Source organism: Solanum lycopersicum, chromosome 4, assembly GCF_036512215.1.
Source record: "Solanum lycopersicum chromosome 4, SLM_r2.1".
NCBI classification, from domain to species: Eukaryota; Viridiplantae; Streptophyta; class Magnoliopsida; order Solanales; family Solanaceae; genus Solanum; species Solanum lycopersicum.
The window spans coordinates 63,716,356-63,743,810 of record NC_090803.1 but is presented as its reverse complement, the minus strand read 5'-3'; the positions used below and the strand labels follow the sequence as shown (position 1 = coordinate 63,743,810).

Genomic DNA, 27,455 nt, shown 5'->3' with positions numbered 1-27,455 from the left:
TATTGATAACTACAAGTACCTAGTTGATGAAACTTTATTTAATATAAGTAATATAGATAATAGATTAGTGGGGTTTCACAGTTACAAACTCTTGTTCAGAAAATAAAGGGGTGGAGGCAGAAACTTACTGTAAGCGACGAACGAGAGGAAAAACAATAAGAATTGCTCAGGTAAACGCAAGAAATTTTCATTCTTTCTCAGTTCTGCATATTAAAATAGGTTGTCAGAGGGCATTAGATTGTTGTTATTAGTATATTCTTAGGTTGTTTATTAAGGGTGTTTTTTTTCATGGGTAAGATGTAGTGTATAGTGAGTTGAGAATTCATTTATTATCACGGATTGGGATCTCTAGGGACGTTAGTATGGTTATTAGGTGATAGTCTAATAAAATCCTAATCGCTAGACGTATTGTGAAAATCTGGGAATTTGATCTGCAAATTCCCTCCCGTATAATTAACTGTTGTATAAGAATGATGGGTGAATCATTTGGACCTGCGCTAATGCATACAACATTCTTGACGAAACAGCAGTAGTGTGTGTCCGCAAAAGATTCTTGTTTGCTTCCTCTCTTTTCCAATCATACCCATATCTAAGCAAGAAGAACTGTTAAATACTGAGTATAGAAACGTCAAAACCTTGACAAGTGTGAGTGACATTGAATACCATACCCCCTAGATTGGTAACCACCAGATTCGTGAATTTCTTTTACCCGCTCAACATAATCTTCTGGAAGCATCTTTGTAGAGGAAGGTACTATATTCAAACAATTACATATCTTAACAATTTTTACTAGAGAACATGACAGTGCACAAATAACCATTAGCTATAACCAGAGAAGACTCCTAAATGGATTACATTGTGAAATGTATGGTTTACCATCAGTTTGAGCTTGAAAGCTCCTGAATATTAAATAACTATATTTTACCATTCATCTTCAATAAATGTGACTGTTTACCATCAGAAGCTCATGAATGTTCAACATGAAGAAATAGTGTTTAGAAATTGGTCTACAGAAGAGGTACTTGAAACTGTTATGTATTATGAAGTAGGAACTTTAGCAAGTAAAATGACAACAGCCAGAACATGTTTCTCTAATGGAGGATAAAGTGGGCTTGATTCAAAATACTTGCATATCAACCTCTTAACGAAGAGTCACGCAAGGAAGATTTCCCATCCAATTATTCAGATAAAAGAAAATTTCTGTTTTTTTTGAGATAGATAATTAATTATTAGGTGTTATTTTATATGATTTAACATTGAATTTTAGTCCATTTGGAGAGGTTAAGGTTAAGTTCTTGGCTTGAAATTTGACGAATTGGCATATAAATTATACCAAGATTTGACGTTTGATTAGAGATATGAGTGAGTTTAGGATCTATGATATACCTATAATAATTTGAATGTCCACAACTCGCTTACTTGTGAATATTGCATCATTGGTAGATCGTGAACATTCCAAAACTTAACAAAAAGAGAAGGAACTATCTTGAGGATTCGTGACACGAGCTCGACACTTGAGGTATGTTAAGACTTTTAGACTTGTTGAAGGACGTTTTCCTAATTAAAGATTAAAAATGGAAATAGACAATGGAGTAAGGGGGAAAAAGTGGTGGTCTCGTATCAATGGTGTGACGGGCATTGGTACGAGTACCGGTGTTATAAAAAGGAAAATTCTATTATAGAATGTGGATTAGAATTTGAGAATGCCAAAGCATATGGGCATTAGCTGATATATTATTGATTTGGATTCCTTGTGTGATTGTGTTTTATTTAATTCACCCGTATAGTTGTGATAATTGAGGTGGTTATGTATTATGTTCATATTGATTGATTGAGATGCATCATCATCCCCTCTATTGAAATAATATTGTGCACATGCATAGACATGAGACTGAGTATAAGTTGGGCACGTGGAGATCGTCCGTGCTGGGGATGGTGAGATGTTAAGATTGTAATTTGGGCACGTGGAGACCGTCCGTGCGAAAATTGTTTGATATTATGAGAGTGCGTTGAGATCGTCCGCACAGACACGTGGAGATCGTCCGTGTCGGTATATGGACCTCGCGAGTCCCCCATGGGTCATGAACTCTCGATGTATTTCCGAGGAGTATCATGTATATACGGTTGAGTGAGTACTGGGTATTCTGAGACATATCATTACATGGCATCATATTGCATTGCATTTCATCCCATCATTCATTCTTGATGACTATAGGTTTCGTTTGGTGTTTGGAAAATATTAAATGTTGATTTCCTTTATTGATGAAACTTAAGTAGTAAGTGTAATATATATATATATATACTTGTACAATCTAAGAAATTATTTTCTTATATAACTCTCGTCACTACTTCTTCGTGGTCGGTCAATGAGACATACTGAGTACACGTGGTTTCGTACTCATACTACACTTGTTGCACTCTTTGTGGTGCAGATTCGATTCCAAGTAGGAGCACATCTCGAGGAGCAGTTTGAGTCCGAGTTTGGAGTGTCTTGGAGTTGTGGTGAGCTGCTTGGCTGTTCCGTGGCCCACACCTCCCTCTATCTTTTACTTATTCTGTTATTCAGTATTCAGACAGGATACCCCTTATGTTAGATTTGCCTTTTTGGTTTCAGACTTGCATCGTATTTTAGAAGCTCTTGTACTCATGACACCATTTCTTGGGTAGTACTTTTTTTCAGTTTTCCGCATTCGTACTTATAAGAACTCAGTGTTGGAGATTTGGAAATTTTTGTCTTTTCACTTCTTGTTAGTTAAGTTTGTTAAAATATGTTGGTTGGCTTACCTATTGGTTGGGAATATAGGTGCCATCACGACTCGTGATTTTGGGTCGTGACAACGATAAAAGTCATATATTTTTCTATCTAATAATAATTGTCTACTGTTAATTTACTATATTTTTTAAAAAATTATAAATAAAAAAATAATTTTATAATATCATTATTTGAGTATAATAAATTTAATATCTTTAAAAATATAACAAAAAAGATATATAATTAATTATAAAGATAAATTAGAAATTAAATATAAAATTATTCATTTATGTTATATTATACAAAATATTATATTTTAAAAAATATAATAAATAACTGTTATTAAACGAAGAAGTAATTGAGACATGATAATAATAATTAATACATAGGACAGTGAAGAGAATATTGCGCACAAAACTTTATTTTAAGTTTATTATAAAATATAGCGGTAATTATATGATTTATCACTAAATATGGTGTAAAGTTATTTATTTGTTGCAGACTTATATCACTTTATTTGGATTTGAATGATTGTCATGTATTTTACTTATTTCATAACATAATGGTATTACGTTATATTGTGTAGAAATATTATATTGTATTGTATTAATATGTACTATAATATTTGGATAAGATATATTGTACTCTTTTGTTATATTTTATCTATTTTTTATTTAGATGTAAAATTTATGAGATGTTTTAAGTTACATGATAGAGATATCATGTTAAAATAGAATTATAAGTAAAGACAAAAATGAGAAGAAATATATGTAAAGATAACGATGCGATCTAATCAAATCGATCGCTAATCAAAAGGAATCTTTTCATCATTATCTAATAATATATTTCGATGCAACAGAATTTAAGTAATGATCAAATAAACATTATATTTAGACTAACAATACAATTCAATCTAACAAGTAACAACAAATCTAAACAAGGTGGTAATGTCTACTAAGTAAGTATAATGTTGGCGACCTCATTTATAAAATTATACTCTTTCCGTCCGATATTATTTGTCATGGTTTCTATTTTTAGAGTCAAACTATAAAAAAAAAATTGACTAACATTTTAAGATTGCATTTTTTCATAATATTAATATGAAAAAAATGTAATTCATAGTACTTTTCATATAGTTTTAGAATATCTAATTTTTTGTTTAAAATATTAAATTAATGTGATCTAATTTAACTTTAAAAATTAGTCAAATTAACTTTTGATAAACACAAATATTAATTATTTTTTTTGAGTATTCAATAAATAAGTCAAAGGTGAACGGAGATGGACGAAGGTGAAACCTAACCTTCACATTATTGAAAGTAGGAGTCATTCTTATAATTACCATCTAACTTATCAAAATAAATAAAAAGGAAATTTGCTCCTTATGTGTGTAAAATTCATACAAGTAGAAACAATCAAACAAAATTTAGCAAGAATCAAATAATTTTTTTAAATTATTGTTATCTAATTAAATTAAAACAAACAAAAAGTAAAACAGAAATAACAATAAAGAATCTCCTAAAAGAAGTTTTTTAAGTGATTTGAATTTGCGTTATTCAAAATCTTCTCTCCACATTTATAATTTCAGATGGAAATTAATAATAGTTAAAGTCGGTTCACTTGACTACTGCCGCCTTGGTTTCTTTTGGACTTGTTTGTAGGTTTGTTTTGACCTAATTTGAAATTAAGATCATACAAAATTAATTATTCATTTAATGTTTTGGATATTGGTTTAGATTTTTCTTATCAAGTTATCAATTTTATAATTGATTTATAAAAATAAATAAATCGATAATTCATTAGAAATTCCGTACTTTCACTTATTATTGTCATTTATCTCAAGCTTCTAGTTGTTTTTATAAGGGTTCACTAGTGAAGAAGTTAAAATTTTTATTAAAAGAATTTTAAATATAAAGAAGTAAGGGAAAATTATATGTAATAGCAAACTAATAATCTAAAATAAATGGAGTAGTTAGGGTTTTGATTTAATTGTGCTTCATAGCAAACGTTTGCAAAAAAATTATCAAGCGCCACTCTCCTCCAATCTCTCGCTCTCTTCCTCACTTTAATACAAGTGTATAAAAATTGTTTCTAATTGTATAAAGTAGAGAAAATTGTATAAATACATATATTTTTGTTCCTCTCTCTCCCTTCTTCCAGATCTTGCTCGCCATTCTCCCAAATCTCGCTCACCACCCTCGCCTTTCTCACTTATACAAATAGAAGTGAGATGTATAAATTGCGTTTCTGTTTGTATAAAGCGTGAGAAAATTGTATATACACATGCAAGTACATATATTTTCGTCCTATATACTTATAATATACAATAAAAATACTTCCCTGCCCAGTTTTTTTTGTCTTTCTCTCTTTCTCGTTGTATACAATTTTTGAATTGTATCTAATTTCTCTCTTTCTCGTTTTATACAATTCGATTCAATTGTATATTCCTTGTCAAGTTTCTTTTGTCTTTCTCTCTTTCTCATTTTATACAAATTCAAATTGTATATAATTGTTCTATACACTTATAATAATACAATTCATTTTATACACTTCAATTTTATACACTTCAATTTTATACAGTTCTCTGCCCAAGTGTCTTTCTCTTTCTTGTTTTATATATTTCGTTTTATACAATTTGCTTCAACTGGAATTATACAGTTTCTATGTTTGCTATGGACCGCAATTATGCAAAATTTGCTATAGCATACAAATATGAATTTTTTATTTACTATATGTGAAAGTTGCCCAATAAGTAAACATACGAAAGAAATTTAAAAGGGAAAATTGTATAAAATAGCAAACTAATAACCTAAATTAAATAGAATAGCTAGGGTTTGATTTAATTGTGCTCCATAGCAAACATTATCTAAAATTTGCCAGCGTCTCTCTCCCAGGAATCTCGCTCGCCACTCTCCATTCTCGCTCGCCTCTCTCGCTTTATACACAGAAGTGTATAATTCTGTTTCTGTTTTGTATAAAGCGAGAGAAAATTGTATATACACATGCAAAAATGTATATCTTCGTGTTATACACTTAATTATACAATTTACAAACATTTTACTTCAAAAATTGCAGAGAAAAAGGCCAATGAATTATACAATTGTGAATTATACAATTGCAGTGAAATACAATTTTCTCTAGCTTTATACAACAGAAGTGTATATATTGTGTTTCTGTTTTTGTATAAAGCAAGAAAAACATATATATTTTTGCTATAAACTTATAATTATGCAATATACATACATTTTAATTCGATTCAACTATATGCAAAGCAAATTATACAATTGCAGCGAAATAGGCCAACAAATTATACAATTTAGGCCAGCGAATTATACAATTTAGGCCAGCGAATTATACACTTATATATGTATAGCGAATTATACAGTTTTTATGTTTGCTATGGAGCGCAATTATGCAAAGTTTGCTATATTATACAAATATAAATTTTTTATTTGCTATATGTGAAAGTTGCCCAATTTTAAACGGTTGAAGACGAGCTAATTGGAATTTGTAATGGGCCCATCTAGATCACAGTACTAACGGGTTCGGATTTATAATCATTTGGGCTGTTGGCAGAAGGAATTGCCCAATAAGATTGTCCATGGCCAGAGTAAAATATTCAAACGTTTGTTAAAGTGTATACACACGATGGTGTATATCACAAATATAATAAATTATAATTGAAATAAAATTAACAAAAATATATAAACAAATTTTTAGGTTGAGACAAGGATATCTCGCTATCTTTAATGAGATTTAAGTCTGTTACGGCGTAATCTATACCGATTCAACAGTAATACTCTTAACTTGTTCCCTCTAGGATACAACAGTCTAACAACATGTAGAACTTAAGCAACTCCGGATTAGTTGAAGAGTCCGAAGCTCCACAAAAAGAACACCTTCCTTCAACGTATAATACTCTCTCTTATATATAGTGAATATAATTGAAAATTTAGAATATTATTCTTATCTCAACTCTCTCTCTACACTAATCTCAATATAAACATAATAAAGTGTTAGATCATATTTTTTTCACTCTATATGTTCTTGTGCTTCTCTTGTTTCTTCTCACCCAGACACAAAGGAAGAACACACAATTTATAATTAATGAATTCTTCCTTACAATGAATAGGAAGATAGTGGTAGTAAGTTTGTCAAATGTATGGCTCAAATGTTACATAAGTTACAGAATATAAATATAAAATAATGGATGTAATGAAGAATTGGAGGTTACATAAGTTACTAAAAACTAATTGATCACTTTCTTCCACAATTGATGAGAGTAAAGAGACACAAATATAATGTCCATCAATAGACATAACATAATATATAATATGACATATATTTTTATTAATACTAAAATGTCACACCAACAATGTATATATATATATTAAAAGTTGAAATTACTTGATTTTTGTAGGTTTATCTTTTTATATTTTAAATCTCCTTCGTGAAAATTTTATCTCCACACAACCAAATTCTTTTTCAAAATGTTAACATGATTATAGTTTGGTGAAAAGGTCTAAAATGATTTATCATGTCAAAGATACATTCAAAATGTTCCTTCACATGAAAGCACTAATCATAAATATCTTCCGTAAAACAATTCTTTTACTTATTCGAAAATATTGAACGTTCATATTTAAAAAAAATAAACACTTAATTTTTTTTCCTTAATTGAAAATACATTGCTCTAATTAGGATTGGATTTATTGAAAAAAATAAAACTCAAAATGACTATTTTCCTAAGAAATTTTACTGATTTAGTTAGTTAACCATCTGAACTTTCATTTTATTGGTGATAATTCGATTCCCATCTTACCATAATCTTTTCCATTTTCCTTTCTCTGATCCTACGCCCAAAAAAAAAGCTCAAATGATATTGTGTATATATATACTTTATAGTATGAAATATTGATGGTCTGTTTAGTCAAATTTGTGGGGTCAAAAGAAATCACATTATAACGTCTCTATTGTGATTAGAATGCGGAATTGGAGCTCCCTCAAATAGATGGATCTGGGATTGCTTAATCATGATTCATGATAAAATATAAATGACTAATTAGTCTATATTGTTAATAATATTAAGAAAAAAACATGCATATAATGAACTGGGCAAATTACTTCTTAATTTTAATTGTTAGGTCTTTGTCCCCTCCTTTTTTTTCATCATGGTTGAATAATTTTTCTAAAGAGAAAAAAGACTCTTTTTTTTCATATTTGATTATATTATTATTCCTCTTATTTCGAAGAAAATATTTTAAATTTTATAGATTTAGGGTTCTTCCTTTCACATGACAACATTTATAATGTAGCTATAATTAGGATTCACAAGTATCATTTATGGTAAGAATTTTCAAAATACAAGCATTATAATATGTCATTTATGTGAACCTCTTTTCGTCGAGTGAATTTTATGAAATTATTTCTCTTGATATTTTTTATTCTTTTATATATGGATTGCACGTATTTACTTGCGGATAAAAGTCAATTAACTAAATCATATTATCTCTTTTGATGTATATTTTTGTTTTGTTATTTGATTTATTGTCTTTTAAAATATATTTTATTAATTATCGCGTAACACTTATTTATTTCAATCCTATTATTCATATTTTAATTTTTTAAATGTAAAGTTGATAAGAAAAGGGCAACAAATCAAATCAAAATCCAAGAATTGATATGATGAGAATTCGGACACTGTTTTCGAAGAGTGAGTGGCTTGATGTCACACTCATGAATGAATTATATGACCAAAAAAAAGGGTTTAAGACATGGATTAGTTACATCATTTAATTAATACCAAAAAAAAGTAAGTAAAAAAATTACCAATTTTAGGAATATTGTTTATGAGACTTTGTCCCTGGTGGACTAAATTATTAAAGCTTATACAATGTTAAAGGAAGCTGATCAACATTAATTATGATGCAGTGTTAAGAGTAATTTATTTTTAGTCAAAAATTTCATAATGGAGTACATCTTAGATATAGATAAAACATTTATTAGGAGCATCATGAACTTCAAATAAATCGCACGAACAAATGAACCTACCTAGATGAAAATTGAATTTTCCCCTCATAAAAAAATATTTTATCTCATACCAAACACACTCGGTGACGGACTCATAATTTTTGTTCAGAATGTTCAAAAAATAAAAGTATAAATATGTAAATAAACCAATAAAATAAAATTTCAAAGAAACAATAATATATAGTTTTAATGACAGACCCTTAAATTCTTTTGAATTAAACACCACATTTTAGCATGTTTTATTAAAAATAAAACTAAAGAAACCGTGAAAACCTGAATTAGAACTTAGAAGAAAAAAGAAAAAAAGCTGAAAACTAATAAAAGTAGAAAGTACACCACATTGATTTTAGCATGATTTATTATTAAAAAAAAAACTAAAAAAAAACTAAAACTAAAAAAGTACAAAATAAAAAGGTTGGCCAAGGATTCGGACCTCGACCTTATATTTAATTTTAAAATAAACTATCATTAGACTGTCTTTTTTACTTGTTATTAAGGGGGGTTCAATATATATATATATATATATATATATATATCCACATAAATCTAAAAAATATATCTTATATATAATGTGTAATTTTTTATCGAGAAGATTTGAATAAATTTCTGAATGATACATGGGTCCGCCTCTAATTACACAATATTAAGAAAGTACATTATTGAAGATGGTTATAACATAACAATAAACGTATTAAAATAGTACTAAATATAATGTACTAAATTCTCAAATACTTTTTATTAAACGACTTCGGAAAAAGGCACAGTGGCTAAAAACAGAACAAAGGGACACCCTGGTTACTGCAATGATGAGGCAAAGTGCAAATGGGAATTTAATAGCAGAATCAGTCCATTTGTTTTGTAGCAAAAAAGGTGTAGAGACAAAGGCAAATACTGGTTCAATTCAATTCCTACACCAACTTTAAATTTTTGACCATAAGTAAAATGTGGCTGCCACCACTTGCCTTTATTAAAGTATATATGTATAATATAAAGTATGTTTTTCATTGTTTTGTTTGATTCTATAAAAATGTGTGTGTGAATGACACATATTTTGCTAATAAAATTTGATTAATATATTAATATTTTTAACCAAAAAAATTGAGGCTCTTATTAAAAAATAGATCTTGAGTTTAAATATTTAATTTTTTTTAAAAAATTATCACGTAAAAATTATCCAAATCATATTAAAGAAATTACATATTTTTTTAAAGATTTGATATGGGACTCTTTATGTCTCAAACGGAACATATGATGTGTAGATAATTTAGTATGGGGACCTAGGATTAAATATGAGAATTTTCATGAGTCGTGCACTAAAACTATATTAAGAAATGAATAAGCTTAATTCTATCTAAAATAAAAATAAAAAACTAACTAAAAAGTGAAAATTATCCAAATTATAATTTTACAAATATTTCACATTTCTTATTCGAAGTACACAATTATAGAAAGTAGCTACCGTAATATAAATGTTCAAACAAAAGTATCGTCATAACTATTGTTCGTTCAACGATTTTCTGCAAATTCTCCTTTTGGGGTACTGTATTTTGATGTTGGCGTCACTTCTTATAACAAAATCCCTTTAAAAAGTATACCTTACGTAGGGGTGTGCCGTGTGCTTTACTTGATTTAATTTGATTTTACGGAAAATGGATCCCCTTCAATCTATGTTCGAAGTTTGAGAGACACATTTATATTATTCTAAATTCATTTTATGAGTAATTTTCTATCATTTTTCGGCCTACGTGGCAGTATCTTAAAAAAAAAAATCAATCAGGTAAGTCCAAAAGATAGTACCACATAGGCTGAAGTAGAAAATTATTAATAAAATAAGTTTGGGATAATAGAATCTTAATATAGTATAAGTGTGTCTCTTAGATTTCGAACATAGATTAAAGAGATATTTATATTTTATCTCTTGATTTTATGTAATTTTTTATTTAGGGCGACATGACAAAAATGTAAATTTATGTAATGCTAGTATACAATAGAAATAGTAGTACTTAACATGAAAAGAACCATAACACAAATAAAACAACAACAACAATAATATGAATTAAAGTCTAAAGGACAAATATACAACAAACCTATAAGATACTGATAATTATATATTTATGGAGGAGTAAAGTACTGTAAATTACCACAATCTTAGTTGGTTATTGATTTACCCAATTTCTAAAATTTTAAAAAATGAAAACCGATAATTCAATAATAATTTAAAAATGAAAAACCATTAAAACCCTATTAATTCAATAATTTAATAGTAATAAACTAATAAATATTTTTATCTGTTTGATTTCTACAACCTTAACCTTACGTTTCAGTTTTAATTATTTTCTTTCTTAAAAAAATGTCATGTGTTTATATTTAACATTAGTTTAATTTATAGCTATATAAAATATTTAACACGTCTCATTCACAAAGTTTCAAATATCTTTTCTCTATTTTTTTAATTAAGAAATCTAAATATATGTATAAACCAAAACTAATGAAATAATTAATACTCCTATAAATGGCAAACGGAAATGGACGGATGAAGTCTTAACTTGCTAAAGAGTAGAGTTTTAATTGAACTTTCCTACTTTCAAACTTCAAAGTCAATGGCTTAATAAGAAAAGGGAAACTAAAACGTATAAGCAAATATATATGAGTTAATCAGTCATATATCAATAGTTTGTTATAGTTATGATTCACGGTCTATTTTTAGCTATAATTACATGACTCAATTTTTTAGTTTTGTATAATTGGGACGTTTGTATAATCGAAATTTATGTAATATAATTTGTATAACTATTTACACTTTGATGTTTGTAATCGTATAAATTTGAAATTTATACAAAAACAATTGAATTATACAAATATATCTGCGAATTATACAAGCAAGACAACTTAAACTGTAACTACAACTCCTATATATACAAATTATAGCTATGAAGTATGATTAAGCTTATTATAATAGCTATTTACGAAACTTTGAATCAAGAAATGACCCCAACCCAATTTCAACAAAATCTTTTAAAACGTGATAGAATTTGAAGATACAATTCAAAATGATTATGCGAAATTACTGAAGACATTATAAATAATAAATTCATCTGAAATACTTATACATTTAATGAAAGACAAGTGTGATATTCTCTCGAATATATATAGACAATCTTGCTGAGAAGATGTTCCAATTTTCCACTCTTTTAAGTAATATCATATAAACTCATTCAGAAATACAATGAAAAGTTTGTCTTTATACATAATCTTTTCAAATTAATGAAATAATTAGTAATTTTGGGGAAAAAATAATTAGCATGACACAAAGTTAACCAACCGCACTCGATAGATTGTTGACGCACATGACAAAAGGTTTATTTTTTCTAAAAATGAGTTATGTGGCTCAATTTTAATTTTGGACACTTAATGCCTACATAACGTACCTAATAACATCTCCATCATTATATTTTAAAAGAAAAATAGTCGGTTTCGTTTTATTCTTCTTTTTAAGCGTTTGCTTCTTTTCATTAAGTTTTTAAGTAAAAGGTCAAAATTACATCTAGAGTACTTTATATTTTTTTGTTTCGTTATTTAAAGGTTAAATACATAAAAAGATTTTTAAATTTGTTGAGTTTTTTCTCTCAGGTACCTCAACTATGAGATTTTCCTATTGAATCATCCATAATTTGTTTCGTTTAAACAAAATCGTTGTATGATGTGGAATCATATTTGTGAGGGGTATTAATAGAGGATACATATGTTTTCCAGAACTCATTAGTCCAATTGATAGTGAAAATGTTCGATAATAATTGTATTTTACTTAAGTCATATGAACACATTAGAAAACAAATGAGACTAACATGATTTGTCTTCATTCCTTCAAACAAAATCATCACAATTCGAACACAATTGAAGACATTTATAATAGAGAAGCCGATCAAAATCAACCAACAGTGTATTAAAGGAACAAATTATGGTTGATTCAATGATTCAATAGGAAAATGACGTAGTTGAGGTACTTGAGGAAAAAAACCCAACAAATTTAGGATTTTTTTTTTATGTATATGGTCTTATTTAAATTATTAAAATTGTGAATTTTCTAACTAAACTTATTATATACGCTGATTAGACAAAAAAAGAGAGTATTATATATATATATATATATATATATATATATATATAAAAGTGAAAGGATAAACAAAATTCAATCTAATAAATAAAAGGTCTAGCCTATCGGTGACAATCTAAACTTGCACAAATTTTCACTTTGACACTTTAATTAGATTTTGTTCATTTTAGACACCTTATGTCATGTCTCTTTATATTTTTTGAACATTTTTTTAACAATCAGCCAAATATGTAAGATATGTGTAACATAATCACCGATGACATGTCAAAGTGATAATTAAATAAAGACATATGACATATATGTCAAAAATAATTTTTAACTAATGAATTTTGTATTTCAAAAAAAAAGGCAATCACGCAATTAACATTTGCCATTTTTAAAGCCTAAACAATTTTAAAAAAGTCATACATCCCCCAATCCCATCCCACCCCACCCCACCCCTGATTTCCAACCCCTTTCCCACCACCTGATCACCAACCCCTTCCCCCCATCCAAACCATCTTCCCCATCAGCCACACCACCCGAACTCCTCCTCTCCTCCATCCAAATCGTTTTCTCGATAAAATCCTTTTTTCAAGTTTATGATTAGTTCTTTATTTACTATGCAAAACTCGCTTATTTAATTGTTTAATTGTTTTTCTCTATTATTTCTATGTTTTTTCATAAATCAAAACAATTATTGTTTGATTTACTATAATGCTGATGGTTTTTGTTTTAACTAATTAATATTATCAAATCTATTTTTCATGAAAGAAGTTTAAATTTTGGGAGATAATGCTTAAAAAGTTAGGGAAAAGGACAAAAAAAGTACAATAAAAAATGATTAAATAAGTTTTTCATGCGCTGATAGTAAATGTATCTCACTTACTATGTCATGTCAGTAAAAAATATCAAACTAACACAACAAGGCCTGACATGAGATGTGTCTAGAATGAACAAAATATAATTAAAGTATCTAAGTGAAAATTTGTATTAAGTTTAGATTGTCATTGATGAATTAATCTTGAATAAAAGAAAGACATTTTGAATGACTTCTAAAACGTTAAGAATATTTGTACAAAAAATTTAAAGTACTTCTGATACAACTGATCAAACTTCCAATAAAAATTAATATCATTATAATTAATCCAAAAATATCTTTGTCATCTCACTAACTACCACTATTACAGAACGTAGAGTAGTTTGTGGTAGTAATCATGAAAATGAAAATAAAATCATTTTATTTTCTCAAGACAGCTAATTTTCTACTTCTATTGTTTTTTTTTACAAAAAGAAATAAGGAAATGACAACACTCAAAAAGTGTAAAGCAATTTTAGGCATATATACCAACCTACATATTCCCCCTCGTGCCTTTAGCTTAATTACAACTCTACCCCGAGAATAATCTATTTTTCTGCTCACTGTTCTCAATATATCTCGTAATTTCACCAATCTTCAAGGGCATTTTCAGCACGTCCTCCCTCTTCCACCACCTCGCCACCTTCTTCCTCCAAATTCTCCATTAACACACATCAATACGTTGACGTTTTGATATTTGAACGATGCCGGAGATAGAAAGGCATAGAACAAGGCATAACCGACCGGCGATTCGAGAACCGGTGAAACCGAGAGTACCACTGAGACTATTGTTACGAGTAGCTTCGGTTGCCGGTGGAATTCAATTCGGTTGGGCGTTACAACTATCGCTGCTCACACCTTATGTGCAGGAGCTTGGAATACCGCATGCTTGGGCGAGCATAATATGGCTCTGTGGACCGCTTTCAGGTTTATTGGTTCAGCCTTTAGTAGGTCACATGAGTGACAAGTGCACAAGTCGGTTCGGTCGTCGGCGTCCGTTTATTGTCGCCGGAGCAGCATCAATCATGATTGCGGTGTTGATTATCGGTTTCTCCGCTGATATTGGATGGCTTTTAGGTGATCGAGGTGAAATAAAAGTGCGTGCTATAGCGGCGTTTGTTGTAGGGTTTTGGCTTCTCGATGTTGCTAATAATATGACTCAAGGACCTTGCAGAGCTCTGCTTGCTGATCTTACACGTAAGCTTTTCAATTCAATTTTACAGCTTGATTTTCATTTTTTTCCGATTTGTTTATTGCTTGTGAATTACTCTGCTTCTGCTGCTTCTTTTTTACGCTGTTCAATAGCTTAAATTGAATTAACCAATCCACTGAGCTATTAAGATTTCGCTTCACCCGTAACTTATCATTTGATGAATTTAATTGTTTAGTGCTTTTTGAGGAAGATGAAGCTTCAAACATCTTCGCCAATTATCTAATGGAATATTTAGCTTTCTTCAGCACTACTCCATAAGAAATGGAAATGCAATAGATGTGTTGTTCTACTTTTTTTTGACGGTAAAAAACGTATGAGGCGCACTAATTCAGCTCAAGTAGACAGAAATATCCCGGCACCGTTAGTGCAGTGGGACCCCCTCTGTATCCTAAAATTCTCTCATTCTCTCTCTTCTCTTTTTTACTCCTTTTAATTAAATATTAGTGGCTGATGTACACCTAACTGAGTTGAGCCATTACGATCATGGGGGAGCATCGCAGACTATGTTTTACATTGTTATTAAAAAATTCTTATTTTTTAAAAGCATTTTCTTAAAATAGCTTTTCGTAATTGAACAATAATAATAATGTGTTTAGTTAATTTATTTGAAAATTGCTTTTGATAAGCACATTGTGTGTAAGTAAATTTTTAAAAAAAAAAGTAATTTTGAGGATCAAATTATGAAAAAAGGACAAATATCAATGAACTTTTAATATTAAGATTATTTATAGAGAGACATTATTTTAAATATCTTTTATAAATTTTTTAAAATTTTTTATTATAAAATGTATATATTCAAATTTTCAATCAATATGACACAAATAAAAAAGATAAATTTTGATAATATTAATATGATGTATTTATAATTAAAATAAAAATATCAAGCAAAATAAATTTTAAATTATTTCACAAATTAAATCCACCAAAAAATAAATACTCTTTGTCTCTAATGACTTGTCTACATTTCCTTTTTTAGTTGCCCCTAATTATTTATTCATTTTGACAAAGAAAGCACAATTTTTTTCTCCCCTCAATTTATTACTTTGAAAAATGTAGCACTTCTTGAAAATTGTAAGTTTTTAAATCATCCATTTCATAATTAATAGAGATAAAAACCTAAACTCACGATATCAATTATTGTTTTCTTAATAGGTTAGTCAAGTCAAAAGTGGATAAGTAATTAGAAATATAGCACTAAATATAAGGGATATATTGATAAATATTTTTATATGGTAGGGATATGTTGATCTTAAAAAATATAATTTTCTGCTTCTCTTTGCTTTTTTGATGGACTAAGCCATATTATCCGCCAAATTATATTGACTAAGCTTATTTTATCTGCCAAGAGTGGATTTGAAATTTTACTGAGCAGGATCAAACAGTTTTGAGAAGTTCTCTCTTATGGAGTATTTATGTAATTGTTATAGTGATCACTTTGACAATTCATTGTACAGTTGGAATAGAGTACTACGTCTTGGAAATTTAACATACATAGAAGCTAAAAAGAATACAAGTTACAAATCTACTAATTCAAAATGACTAGATAATCATTTAAAAAGTTTAGCACACTTTTCATCCTTGATATGTGAAGTAGGACTGCTAGTTCCAGTAAAACACTTATATTTGAATTGTGGTTTCTGTTGCCATAACCTTTACTTATGGTGCATGACTAAAGATAATTCAAAAATGCGTAACAATTTTTCAAGTTCTTATAACTCTTTCTTCATGAATCATTTGTACATACATGTCAATAAGGTTTTAGATAACTCTTCAGATTTGCACAAAATGGTGCAAAATTTGAAGCCACTTAGCATATTGTGATAAATCATTGCACATCTTAACAGGGGTAAAAGTCAAGTAAATAAAGGTTAAATGCCACTGTTTATTTAATCATGCCTGGGAAGGTCACTACCACTGTCTCCACTCAACATCAATTGATTTTTGCTTCCATTGCTGATACACAATTGCATGTGAAATTAGATAACTGTAGACGAGGTAAATGCTAAGGCCGTAGAAGTCATACATATGATACTTAAAGAAGGAAGAAGTAGGGAACAATTCATTTTGGAGAACTAGTATTTGATAAAGCAGTTGTCTGCCCCTCGTGCAGTTGCACTGGGCTTCATTCTTGTGGTGTAAAGTTTTGATAAAAAATGGATTTTTGTGTATTTTTCGTATAGACAATCGAAAACTTTTCATTGACAAAAAATTATTGTCCATTCCACTGCTGAAAGTAGCAGAAACATTACGGTTGGAAAAGAGCGCTGATGTTAATTGGGAATAAATCATTCCTATTAATTTACAGTTGGTAGTTCAAACAATTAAAGGTGAAAAGATCATATGCCACTATTACTTATTATGGTCACACTATTGTTTCTTCTTTGATCAGATTTCTCAAAATCATATTATTTTAATAAAACATAGATCATGTATCTCAGTGAATCTATATGAGTTTCCCCTTTTTGCTTTAGTCCTTTTCACTATTGGTTCGAACTAGTATAGCGCAGTGAGAGGAAGGCTCAATGGTGCAATGTTTGGCACTAACTATATCATAGTCCTTGACATTATCCACTTAACATGTCTAGCCTGAACATGCCAAGGAGATATGGCTTTTTATTCCATCCTTTGACTTGATTATTAATTCTTGACAGAGTAAGAACAAACTCATCATGTCTGGTCAATTTCCTATCAAAAGCCAAAAGCCTGCTCTATAAAACGGTAGGTCCTGAATCCACAACATTTGCAATGGTGAGTTAAACAAGTAAGAATCATCTTTTACTATGTATCCATCTGTGAGCTGTTTCTTTTGATAAGGTATTATCCAAGCAAGTACCCAGGAGGTACTGCAAAAAGGAAAAGGACAGAATTACACAAGTCTTGAGAAGACAACAATCATTCATCTCAAAGAGGTTACCAAATTTAGCACAACTAAAGTTCATCAATTTCCTTTCGTTAAAGCAGTAGATTATGCATTTGTACTTAACAGCTGCAATCTGCTTCCCCTCTCCATCAAAACATTTTCTGTTTCTTTCCAACCAGATACTCCGCACACTGTACAGAGGGGATGTCCTCCATATTTTCTCAGTCCAGATTTCTGCACTTGCCAGATTAATACAAAACTATTCAGATCTCGTGGCATGACCCAATGCACTACAAACACACATAACAAAACTGTCCAAATCTGCCAAGAAAATTTACAGGAATAAACAAATGGTTAGTTGATACCACTTCCCTTTGACGCAGCCAAGCATTTCTAGTTTCCACCCACCTAAAGAAAACAATTTTAGATGGTGCTTTTGTCTTCCAAATCATCCATCTCTGAACTGTTTATATGAGACAAACAAAAGCTAGTTTAAGTCTTGGTATCACATAATTAGAAGCATTGGGGGTTCTGGAATTTTACTTTAAGTTCAAGTGCTTGAGTGAGTGATGGACTACAGAGGTGATTTCGAGAGGGGAGAGAGATAACAAGGGGTAATGGGAGATGTGTGCTTGTGGCGGTGTGGATTTTGGGCAAACATTATTCTTGGAGCATGAAATATCATCATCACCTTCTTTTCTCTCTGAGATTAGATTTTGAGCTAATTTCCCTAGAGATATTCAAAATCTAGCTCTTACAGGAGCCTTTACCAACAGCAGTGAAACAAAATCAGAATTCACTAGTTTTCTTTATCCCCTCGTGCAGGATAGAATAGGAAGCATTTGCTTGTTACTGAGAAGATTGTGGAGTCTTATATCTCAAAAAGAAATGATTATGGAGTCTAATGATTAGGTCTACTTTGTCTACATACACTGTGTGCTCCTTGTTCCTTTTTACTCTAAGTTTTAATTAGTTGTTAATAATATTATATACCCTATCTAAAGAGCTAGTAAGACCTCCTAAATTTGCGTAATATCCTCACTTTGTTGAAGCTAACTCACGTATCCAAAATTCAAAAGAAAATCTTATTTTGTCGATTTTGACCTCTAGTTTCAGCCATTTAGGAGAAAGTATTACTGAAGTTCATTTTATGGATTTTAACCCCCAGTCTCAACTATTTAGGAGAAAATAACACTTAAGCATAAGAAAAGACATAATGGTGAAAATGGAGGCTACGGTCTGTCGATGCTTATGGGGTTTGAAGAAGAGGACCTCCATAGGATGATGAATCTATGGTCCTATTCCAGAGATGATACAGCCACCAAAAGAAAAGGCTTTGTAGAGCTTAATTTTTCAGGGCGAGATATATCAGTTATACATTTTTGTAGGACTTCATTGTTATTTATTTGTGCATATTTATATCATGAATTTGCCGTCAAACTAGTGACACTTCCTCTGCTCTCTAATATGCAGAAAAGGATCACAGAAGAACTCGGGTAGCAAATGCATATTTTTCCTTATTTATGGCCATTGGTAACATCCTTGGCTTTGCTACTGGATCTTACAGTGGCTGGTACAAGATCTTCCCTTTTACTCTCAATACTGCATGCACTATCAACTGTGCCAATCTAAAGGCTGCTTTTATTCTCGACATTATTTTTATTGCAACAACAACATGCATTAGCATATCGGCGGCCAATGAGCAGCCTCTAGATCCCAGTCGTGGTTCCTCTCATACTGGAGAAGAGATTGACGAATCAAGCCATGGTCAAGAAGAAGCTTTTCTCTGGGAGTTGTTTGGTATTTTCAAGTATTTCCCAGGTGTTGTTTGGGTGATCCTGCTTGTCACTGCCCTGACATGGATTGGATGGTTTCCATTTCTTTTGTTCGATACTGACTGGTTTGGTCGAGAAATTTATGGCGGTGAACCAAATGACGGAAAGAATTATAGTGCAGGAGTGCGGATGGGTTCATTGGGTCTAATGTTGAATTCTGTCCTTCTTGGACTAACTTCATTGTTCATGGAGAAGCTCTGTCGAAAATGGGGGGCTGGTTTCACATGGGGAGTTTCTAACGTGGTCATGTCTCTCTGCTTTATAGCCATGCTTATAATTACTGCTGTTAGGAGTAACATAGACATTGGCCAGGGTCTTCCGCCGGATGGAATTGTGATTGCTGCGCTGGTTGTATTTTCTATTCTTGGGATCCCACTAGCTGTAAGTTGCTTTATTTTGAAGTCACAGCCAGAAGTTATTTTGCACTATTACACAGGTTTATGTGTAGAACTAATTAATTTAAAGCACCTCTAAACCACTTATATTCTTAATCTTCAAAAAATTTTAACAGCAGGGGTGGTATATGTGCTGAGTTTTGGTTTGCAGAGTTTGTTACTGTTGAAATGTAACATAGAAATTCGGTCTATCTGAAATAATCTTTTCATGTAAGATGCCTGGAAAAGGCAACACGATACAAAAAGAAATTTGAGGTTACTGTTTCAAAAGGATTTAGTTTTAGCACAAGTTTCATGGTGGCTTAGAAGAGAGCTTTATTTATGTATATTATTGTATAATGCAAGTCATTTTCTGCAGATAACGTACAGTGTTCCATATGCTTTAGTATCCTCAAGGATTGAAGCTCTTGGGCTTGGACAAGGTAGATTGAGTTTTGTCTATTTTGATCAATATTCTGTAGGTCAAATAGAAAATAGAGCATCAATTACAACTTCAACCTTGCAGGCTTGTCAATGGGCGTGCTGAACCTGGCAATTGTGTTCCCACAGGTATAAATTTTGCTCTGTTTCTATGGGTTTTCACCAAAACAAGAACACTCTCTAGAGAGTGGTTCCAAAAGAAAATAAAAAAAATCATAGCCTTTATGTAGATTGATGTGCCACAGGTGCATTGTGTTGCCTCTTGCCAGTTTGCTCTTGTATCTGTTATCTGTTGAGCCCTTGGTTAGAGCTGAAAAAAAATGAGGCAAGGAGTGGAGGTTGTAAATGATAAAATCTAGAGTACTTTCAAGCGAATACAGAACATTATTATTCTAATGGGTGTTTCCACAAGGAATTTTAGCTGCACCTTTGCAGCATGTGTCTTATCATTTCCTGAAGTTATATAGGCCACTGAATGAAAAATATTGTCATTGGTTGCAGATTGTGGTTTCACTGGGAAGTGGGCCATGGGATGAGCTATTTGGTGGAGGCAATTCACCAGCCTTTGTTGTGGCTGCGCTTTCAGCATTTGCTGCTGGACTTATAGCCATCTTGGCAATTCCTCGAACACGGGTTGAGAGACCCAAGATCTTTGCATGAGGTAAGCTGCTAATGTCTCCGTTTGTACTCCTTTCTATTCTCTGCTTGTCCACCACATTTAAATTATCTATCTCCAGTTTTCTGAAGAGCAGGCTGTTGAACCAACTTTTCCCACTTAAGGACCTTTAATAGGGCTCAAATTTTCGCTAAGAGTATCCAAAATATAAAAAAGTGAACACACAAAGAAGCTAATGGGATTCAATATTTACTATATATATATATATATATATATACACACACACACACACACATATAAATAAATTATTTGACCTTGTATATATTGTACATTTATTGGCGCTCCCTCAACTCCACCCCTTCCCTCAGTCTTGTGTATCATCTCTACATTCATTGTCTTGAACTCAGACGTCTTCTTTTATTCCAACGTTTTAGTAACAAATCTCTGGAAGCTTAGCAAATGAACAGAGTGGAGGCAATTCACTCGTAATTTGTCCGTATCGGCACTTAGAATGACGTTTTAAGATTCTGTTAGTATATCAGTAATCCTAGTAATTATACTTTAGATTAGTAGAAGTTACTAAAAAAATGAGGAAGCCTTTTTCCCTCTTATTATGTATGTTCTCCTATTTGAATACATCTGCAAAAACTATTTAATCCCCATAACTTGAGGACATGAAACAAAAGAAGTATTGAAAAACACGTCCGAGAGAACATTTTGCTTTCACAGACATAAACTGCATAACTGGTGTCAATAATGTATTTCTAACTGTGGAATAGGGCAATAATTTCTTGTTAACTTGACTAAGTAACAACAATGTATGTATTAGAGGTCGTCCTTTATATAATAGTTCTAGACTACGTACAGTATGGGAAGTATTCAAACCTCTATACTACTAACATAATTTAATCTATAAGATTTTTCTGATTTAAGTACGGCAAATCTAGATATGTATGCTTATAAATATAATTTTCTTTATATTCCAACGCTAATTTAACACATAACTACAACAGATTAGGAATATCCATACTGGCTAACACCATGGTTATAAATTTTTTTGTATTTGATCCTCAAATATATTTTGTAAGAATATCAAGTAACTAGTCACTAAAATTAAGCAAAACTAGTCAAAACACATATTTTTATTGATAACCGATCCTGAAGGCTAATGATGCACAGTTCAAAACTCGGTGGATAGTGGGCTTACCCCTCTACCCTAGTCACAATACATTTGGATTCCATCTTTTATCTTATAAAAAGACAAATCCTTTTAGTATATTCATTCTTGGTAACATGAGTTTTTAAGCTACATGCAGCATCACTTGATTTTCAAATCAGTTGCATTTTTCAATTTCTTCAACATATCAACTCTAATCGAACTAGCTTTAACCATATAAGCCACATATGACTAAATTACATGGTTCGATACTGTCTTCTGCGTTTAATCTGGTCACCACATCTTATTATTCTAGTGTTTCAAAATATTATATTACCCGTTAAAATGCAATGCTTTGAGGCAGACGGTCTGGTGGAAGGAGATCATATCCAGTTTCAATGAAATAATCCATAACCTGTGTGGGATGCAACTAAAACGTCTGATCATATCACTGTTAGATAATTGAACAACATATTAAACATCGATATTGACCTTGAACCTTTTAGAGTCTCCTTTTTAAAATCAGCCTTAACATTTAGTTTCGAATTAACTATCAAAATATACATCCTATTTATTAGTGATGATTTTTAGCATCTTTTAGCGTCTAGTAATACTCCCTAGAAGCTATATCTATTAAACTAGTTAAGGTCAATGTATTAATCCGCCTACTCAATTCTAGTTGGGCTCCTTCCATTTGACTAATTAATTTGTTTTTTCAGGACAAATTAGGAGTTTTGGGTTTCTCTAAATGTTACACCTAGCCTACACTGTCATTTAACCTCTAACCAAATTTATCACACAGTTAAGATTAATGTATCAGTCCTCCTTCGCAATTCTATTTGGGCCACTTCCATTTGACTAAATAATTTAATTTTCAGGACAAATTTGGAGTTCTCCAAAACTTAGGTTTCTCTAAATGTTACACCTAGCCTACACTGTCATATAACCTCTAACCAAATATATCAAACACTGCACGTAATGTAAGTGTCCATATGACTAAACCTTAATTCGTGTAACAAGTTGGTATCACTTACACAAGTGCTTTGCTTCCATTAGGGTAGAAGGTAGGAGGTAGTAGAGCATTGGTTGGTTTCCCTTACCAGTATTTTTATTATTACTCCCATATTTTCTTATTCTTCAATTTTATTATCAGATGTTGTTTCCTTTGTTTCGGTCATCGTATTTTTTGTTGTTGCTACTGTTCTCTTCTCCGTTATGCTAGCATGACTACTTTACTACTGTATTTCCTGATACTTGATTTTATTTTGTGTCTTTCGAGCCAATGTTCTATTGTAAACCACCTCTCTACTTTCACAAAGGTAGGGGTAAGGCTGTGAATATACCACCCTCCCCATACCCCATTTGTGGATACTGGTATTACATTGGCATATGTTTTTGTAATTGTTGGTAGATGTACATGGCACGAATTGTTTCAGGAATCAAGCTTTAGATTATGGTGAAAGCATATTATTCCTGTTATTGTTCATTTTTCCTAGATGCATTCAAGGTGTGGTCTGGATGTCAATGAAGTTTAAAGCACCATTGAACACTGAAGAGTGCACTACAATTATCATCTCATATTTAGAATCCTTTTCGAACCAAGTCATTGAAGAAATGCACTGTACATTTTTGCATAAAAATCGAAATTTTTCCTCATTTACATGCAATGCACATGCTTACCAACTTGCAACCTTTAAGAGGCTTTTAATCATTGAAAAGAATTTACCAAGTTAGGGAGTATTGATTAAGCTCTTTCTAAAATCCACTGTTTCTAGCCAACTTATTGAAGAAATACCTTGGAAGTGTTTTTGCATAAAAAATGACAATTTTTTCCTCATTTATTCCCATATGCGTTCTTACAAAAATTACTTATCTTCTGCTTATTGACAATTGTGGTCACTCTGTAGGGATTTCCTGAGTCTATTTTTTCTATTGGACTATTGCCTACTTTTTCTTGAGCTGCTGGGTCATATTATTTTTGTTCTCTGGGCAGGCTATTTTGTCATATTGGAAGATGAAATTGATGGTGGTGGTAATTCTCCACATTGGCCCTGGCAGGACTTGATTTTTCTGTTGTGGCCGTTTTGAGTATTGCTCAATCTGAATGCTGAAGAATTCGCGGAGGTATACTGTTGTATTCTATTTTTTTTTAAAAATTTTATGATCAACCCGCATTTTGCATTATCTTTTTGTAAATATAGCTCTTCCACGCTCTGGGTATTGATCCTAGTGTTCAAGATGGCTTTCTGTGTTCATCATTTATTTACGTAGTTACTCAAATTTAGCCACTGAACAATTTTCTATGTGGTGTTTCTCTTCTTTCTTGATAAAGCATATCTCAAATATCACTACAAACTGTACAAGTAGTGTTCAGTATATAAAGCACATATTCTTTGTGCATTTAATCTTATCTCTGAGTATAGTTTTACTCTGTAAATAGTACTCTTTTTCAGCTGCAAAGGCATTTATCACATCCTTATCGCAGAAGGCTGTATATAGTACTTTGTAATTGTGCTCTGTTAGATAAGGCTATAATCATATCATCATTGCTGCCAGCCATTTATAGATTGTTAGCTTTGACATGCAATAAAAACTATAATCAACACAGTATAGTAACAATGAATGTACCCTGGAGTTATAATCTCAAGCATACGTAATGGCACCCTAAACTTGTGATTCCGTGGACTGACATCACCCACAGGGAAATAGAACCAATTTGTGATATATAAAATAACCTGGCTTTTAGATGCCCGTTATCTATGAAGATGGAGGATACATACATGAAAACCAATCTGGATCATTATCAGGGCCATCTTTTTCTGTAGCTCAAAACCAAATCTCTTGCACCAACTTTATTTCCTATGTACGTCAAAAGTGGTGTAGTTGAACTCAAAATCATTAACTCGTAAGATTACAGAGAAAACTATCTCAGCACCCAGTCGCATGCTCAAAGATTTTCAGGATGTACAGAATGTTCCCTGCACGAGCAATGACTGAATAGGCAATTTGGCAGCATACATATAAAACCTCGGGTCCAACTTATGTGCAATTAGTTCCTTAATGAAACTTTTTCATTTGAGCTGCCGATAGCATGGTGCAAAAAGATTATCCACTAACTCTGATGAGAACGAGTTTTGTGTCAGATGTTTCATCTTATTCTGCTGTAAACACAGCAGGACACAAGTTTGCATATCTTTAATGTCTGATAGTCTATTTGCGATCTTTTGTCAACCATTCATGGTCATAGAGTCTGTGCCCATAGCTAATAATGCTGAAAAGAAGAAGTTGCAGCTAGGGATCCTTATTAGTCATCAGGCTTTATTTTTTTACCAAAAATATCATGTTTTCGCAAGTTTACTTGCTTTGGTGATATATCAAGGTGCCCTGGAATCTCATGCAAGTTTGCACATGACGTTGGTGAATTCATTTTATAAAATTGTGGTTGGAGGCTAATAGTTCCGGCAGATTGAGCCCTTGATTAAGACATAATTAATCTTTCAATATGAAATTTGTGTGTATTGGAAGCTTGTCTGATAAGAAAAAGTTCCCTTTTCTAATATTCTCTCTTTCTTGTGTGCTTGGGAATAAATTCCTAGTGTTGTTATTGCATTATCAGTATTTATAAAAGTTCTTCCCTCCAGTAATGCTTACATTTAATAAAGGTGATTGGTACGATTCATTCAAACAACATTGGAATTTTAGTCGTACAATGGCAAAATGCAATGCATTAGTAGACCTGAAGATATCTAGAATAACATCATTGTCTACTTAATGTGAAAGATTATGAAGTTTAATCACACATACATTGATATTTCCTTTTCGCATCGAAAGGAAGACCTGTCTGTAGATTGTGATTACAATGTGTGACTTTGGGGAATACTGGAAATGAGAAAAGATTAGCTACCATTCTTTTTCTGTTTTTTTTTTTGGAGAAAAAGTGGAGAATTAGAATCAGTGAATTTGTTCTGTAGTGTACAGAGCTATCATTCTTGAGAAAAGGTTGCAACATATTTAAGGTGTGACATCTCTTGGTGGAAGAGGACATGACATTCGCTAAATAAAATTCTTTTGCTGTTCTAAAAGTCGATTTCGACGTACTAAACTTGGCATATATTACATGCTTAAAAGTTAATTTGGTGGGAAAATGTTGTAGAAGGAGAATAAAAACTTGGTGCAGATGAATTGGAAAAGCCGTACTTGTGAATCAGATCCAATTTTAGATTCTAACACTCTGTCAATTTTGGTTCATTACGATCTGATGGCATCAGCTCCATATGCATATTGCTGTAACTGTGGATCCCCACCTCCCATCTGGGATATTGAGAAAAATCACTTCCATATTATATTTTATTTTTAACCAGAACAGCGGTGGAAATACATTTTTTAAACAAGTCATGTTATTTTAGTTACATTTTTTTGGTGGCTGTTTAAGTACTGAAGAGTGTATATTTTCTTTGAACTTTGGCTAGCCGTTCACTCACTCTCGATGTAGCAGAGCAAATAATGTGCTTCAACGTAGACATGTTGATGGATAAGATCTAAATACTTTATTCAATTTATATTTACTGATGATAATATAAATGCTTGCATTATGAGTATTACGAGCAAGGCTTTAAGCTGTTATATAACTCTCCTGCTTGTATCTGTCTTTGTGACGGGTAATGAAAGCAGGAGTTTAGCATGTAAGGGAAAAAACACAGTGATAATTTTTTTTTATTGTTTTGATTGAAAAATTAGTGTTGGATTCAAGTGGGGTGAGGAAGAAAGCTGCAGGTAACTCTGGGTGCTGGTTAAAGTTGTTCTGTTTGTGTTGCTTTGCAGAAATTCAGAGAAAACGCACAAACAAGGCATTAAGGCCCCCCACTTGGAGACACATTGATCCCTGTTGTGAAAATTGGATACAATAAAATTTTAAATGGCTGTAAATGCAGCACGTACTTTTTATTATTTTTATTTTTTCACAAGATTTTGTTTCAGTGTCCCCTTTTTTTCCATCTGCCTCTTCTTCCTATGGCCATCTACTGCATACTGTTCTCTTCTGTCACACACCAATTAACCCTTCAGTGGTCCCTTCTTCTTTCTTTTTTTCCCCTTCCCTTTCCAATTTTTTGCAATTTTGCATGATATGCTGTTTTCTTATATACGACCACCTTCCCACTCACCCAACACTTCCACAATTTTTATTTTCTGCTTCTACCTCCCACAAACTGTGAGTATTCATTTCAG

General features: G+C 31.5%; 1 protein-coding gene across 1 annotated transcript; it reads left to right on the top strand.

Moving 5' to 3' along the window:
• Positions 1-14,173: 14,173 nt before the first annotated feature.
• On the top strand, positions 14,174-24,470 carry SUT4 (sucrose transporter). Its single transcript, NM_001247415.2, is given in 6 exon segments — positions 14,174-14,931; positions 19,281-20,023; positions 20,396-20,459; positions 20,543-20,586; positions 20,959-21,118; positions 24,223-24,470. Coding segments are annotated over 5 exon segments (1,503 nt in total). The 5' UTR covers positions 14,174-14,438; the 3' UTR covers position 21,118; positions 24,223-24,470.
• The last annotated feature ends 2,985 nt before the right edge of the window (positions 24,471-27,455 follow it).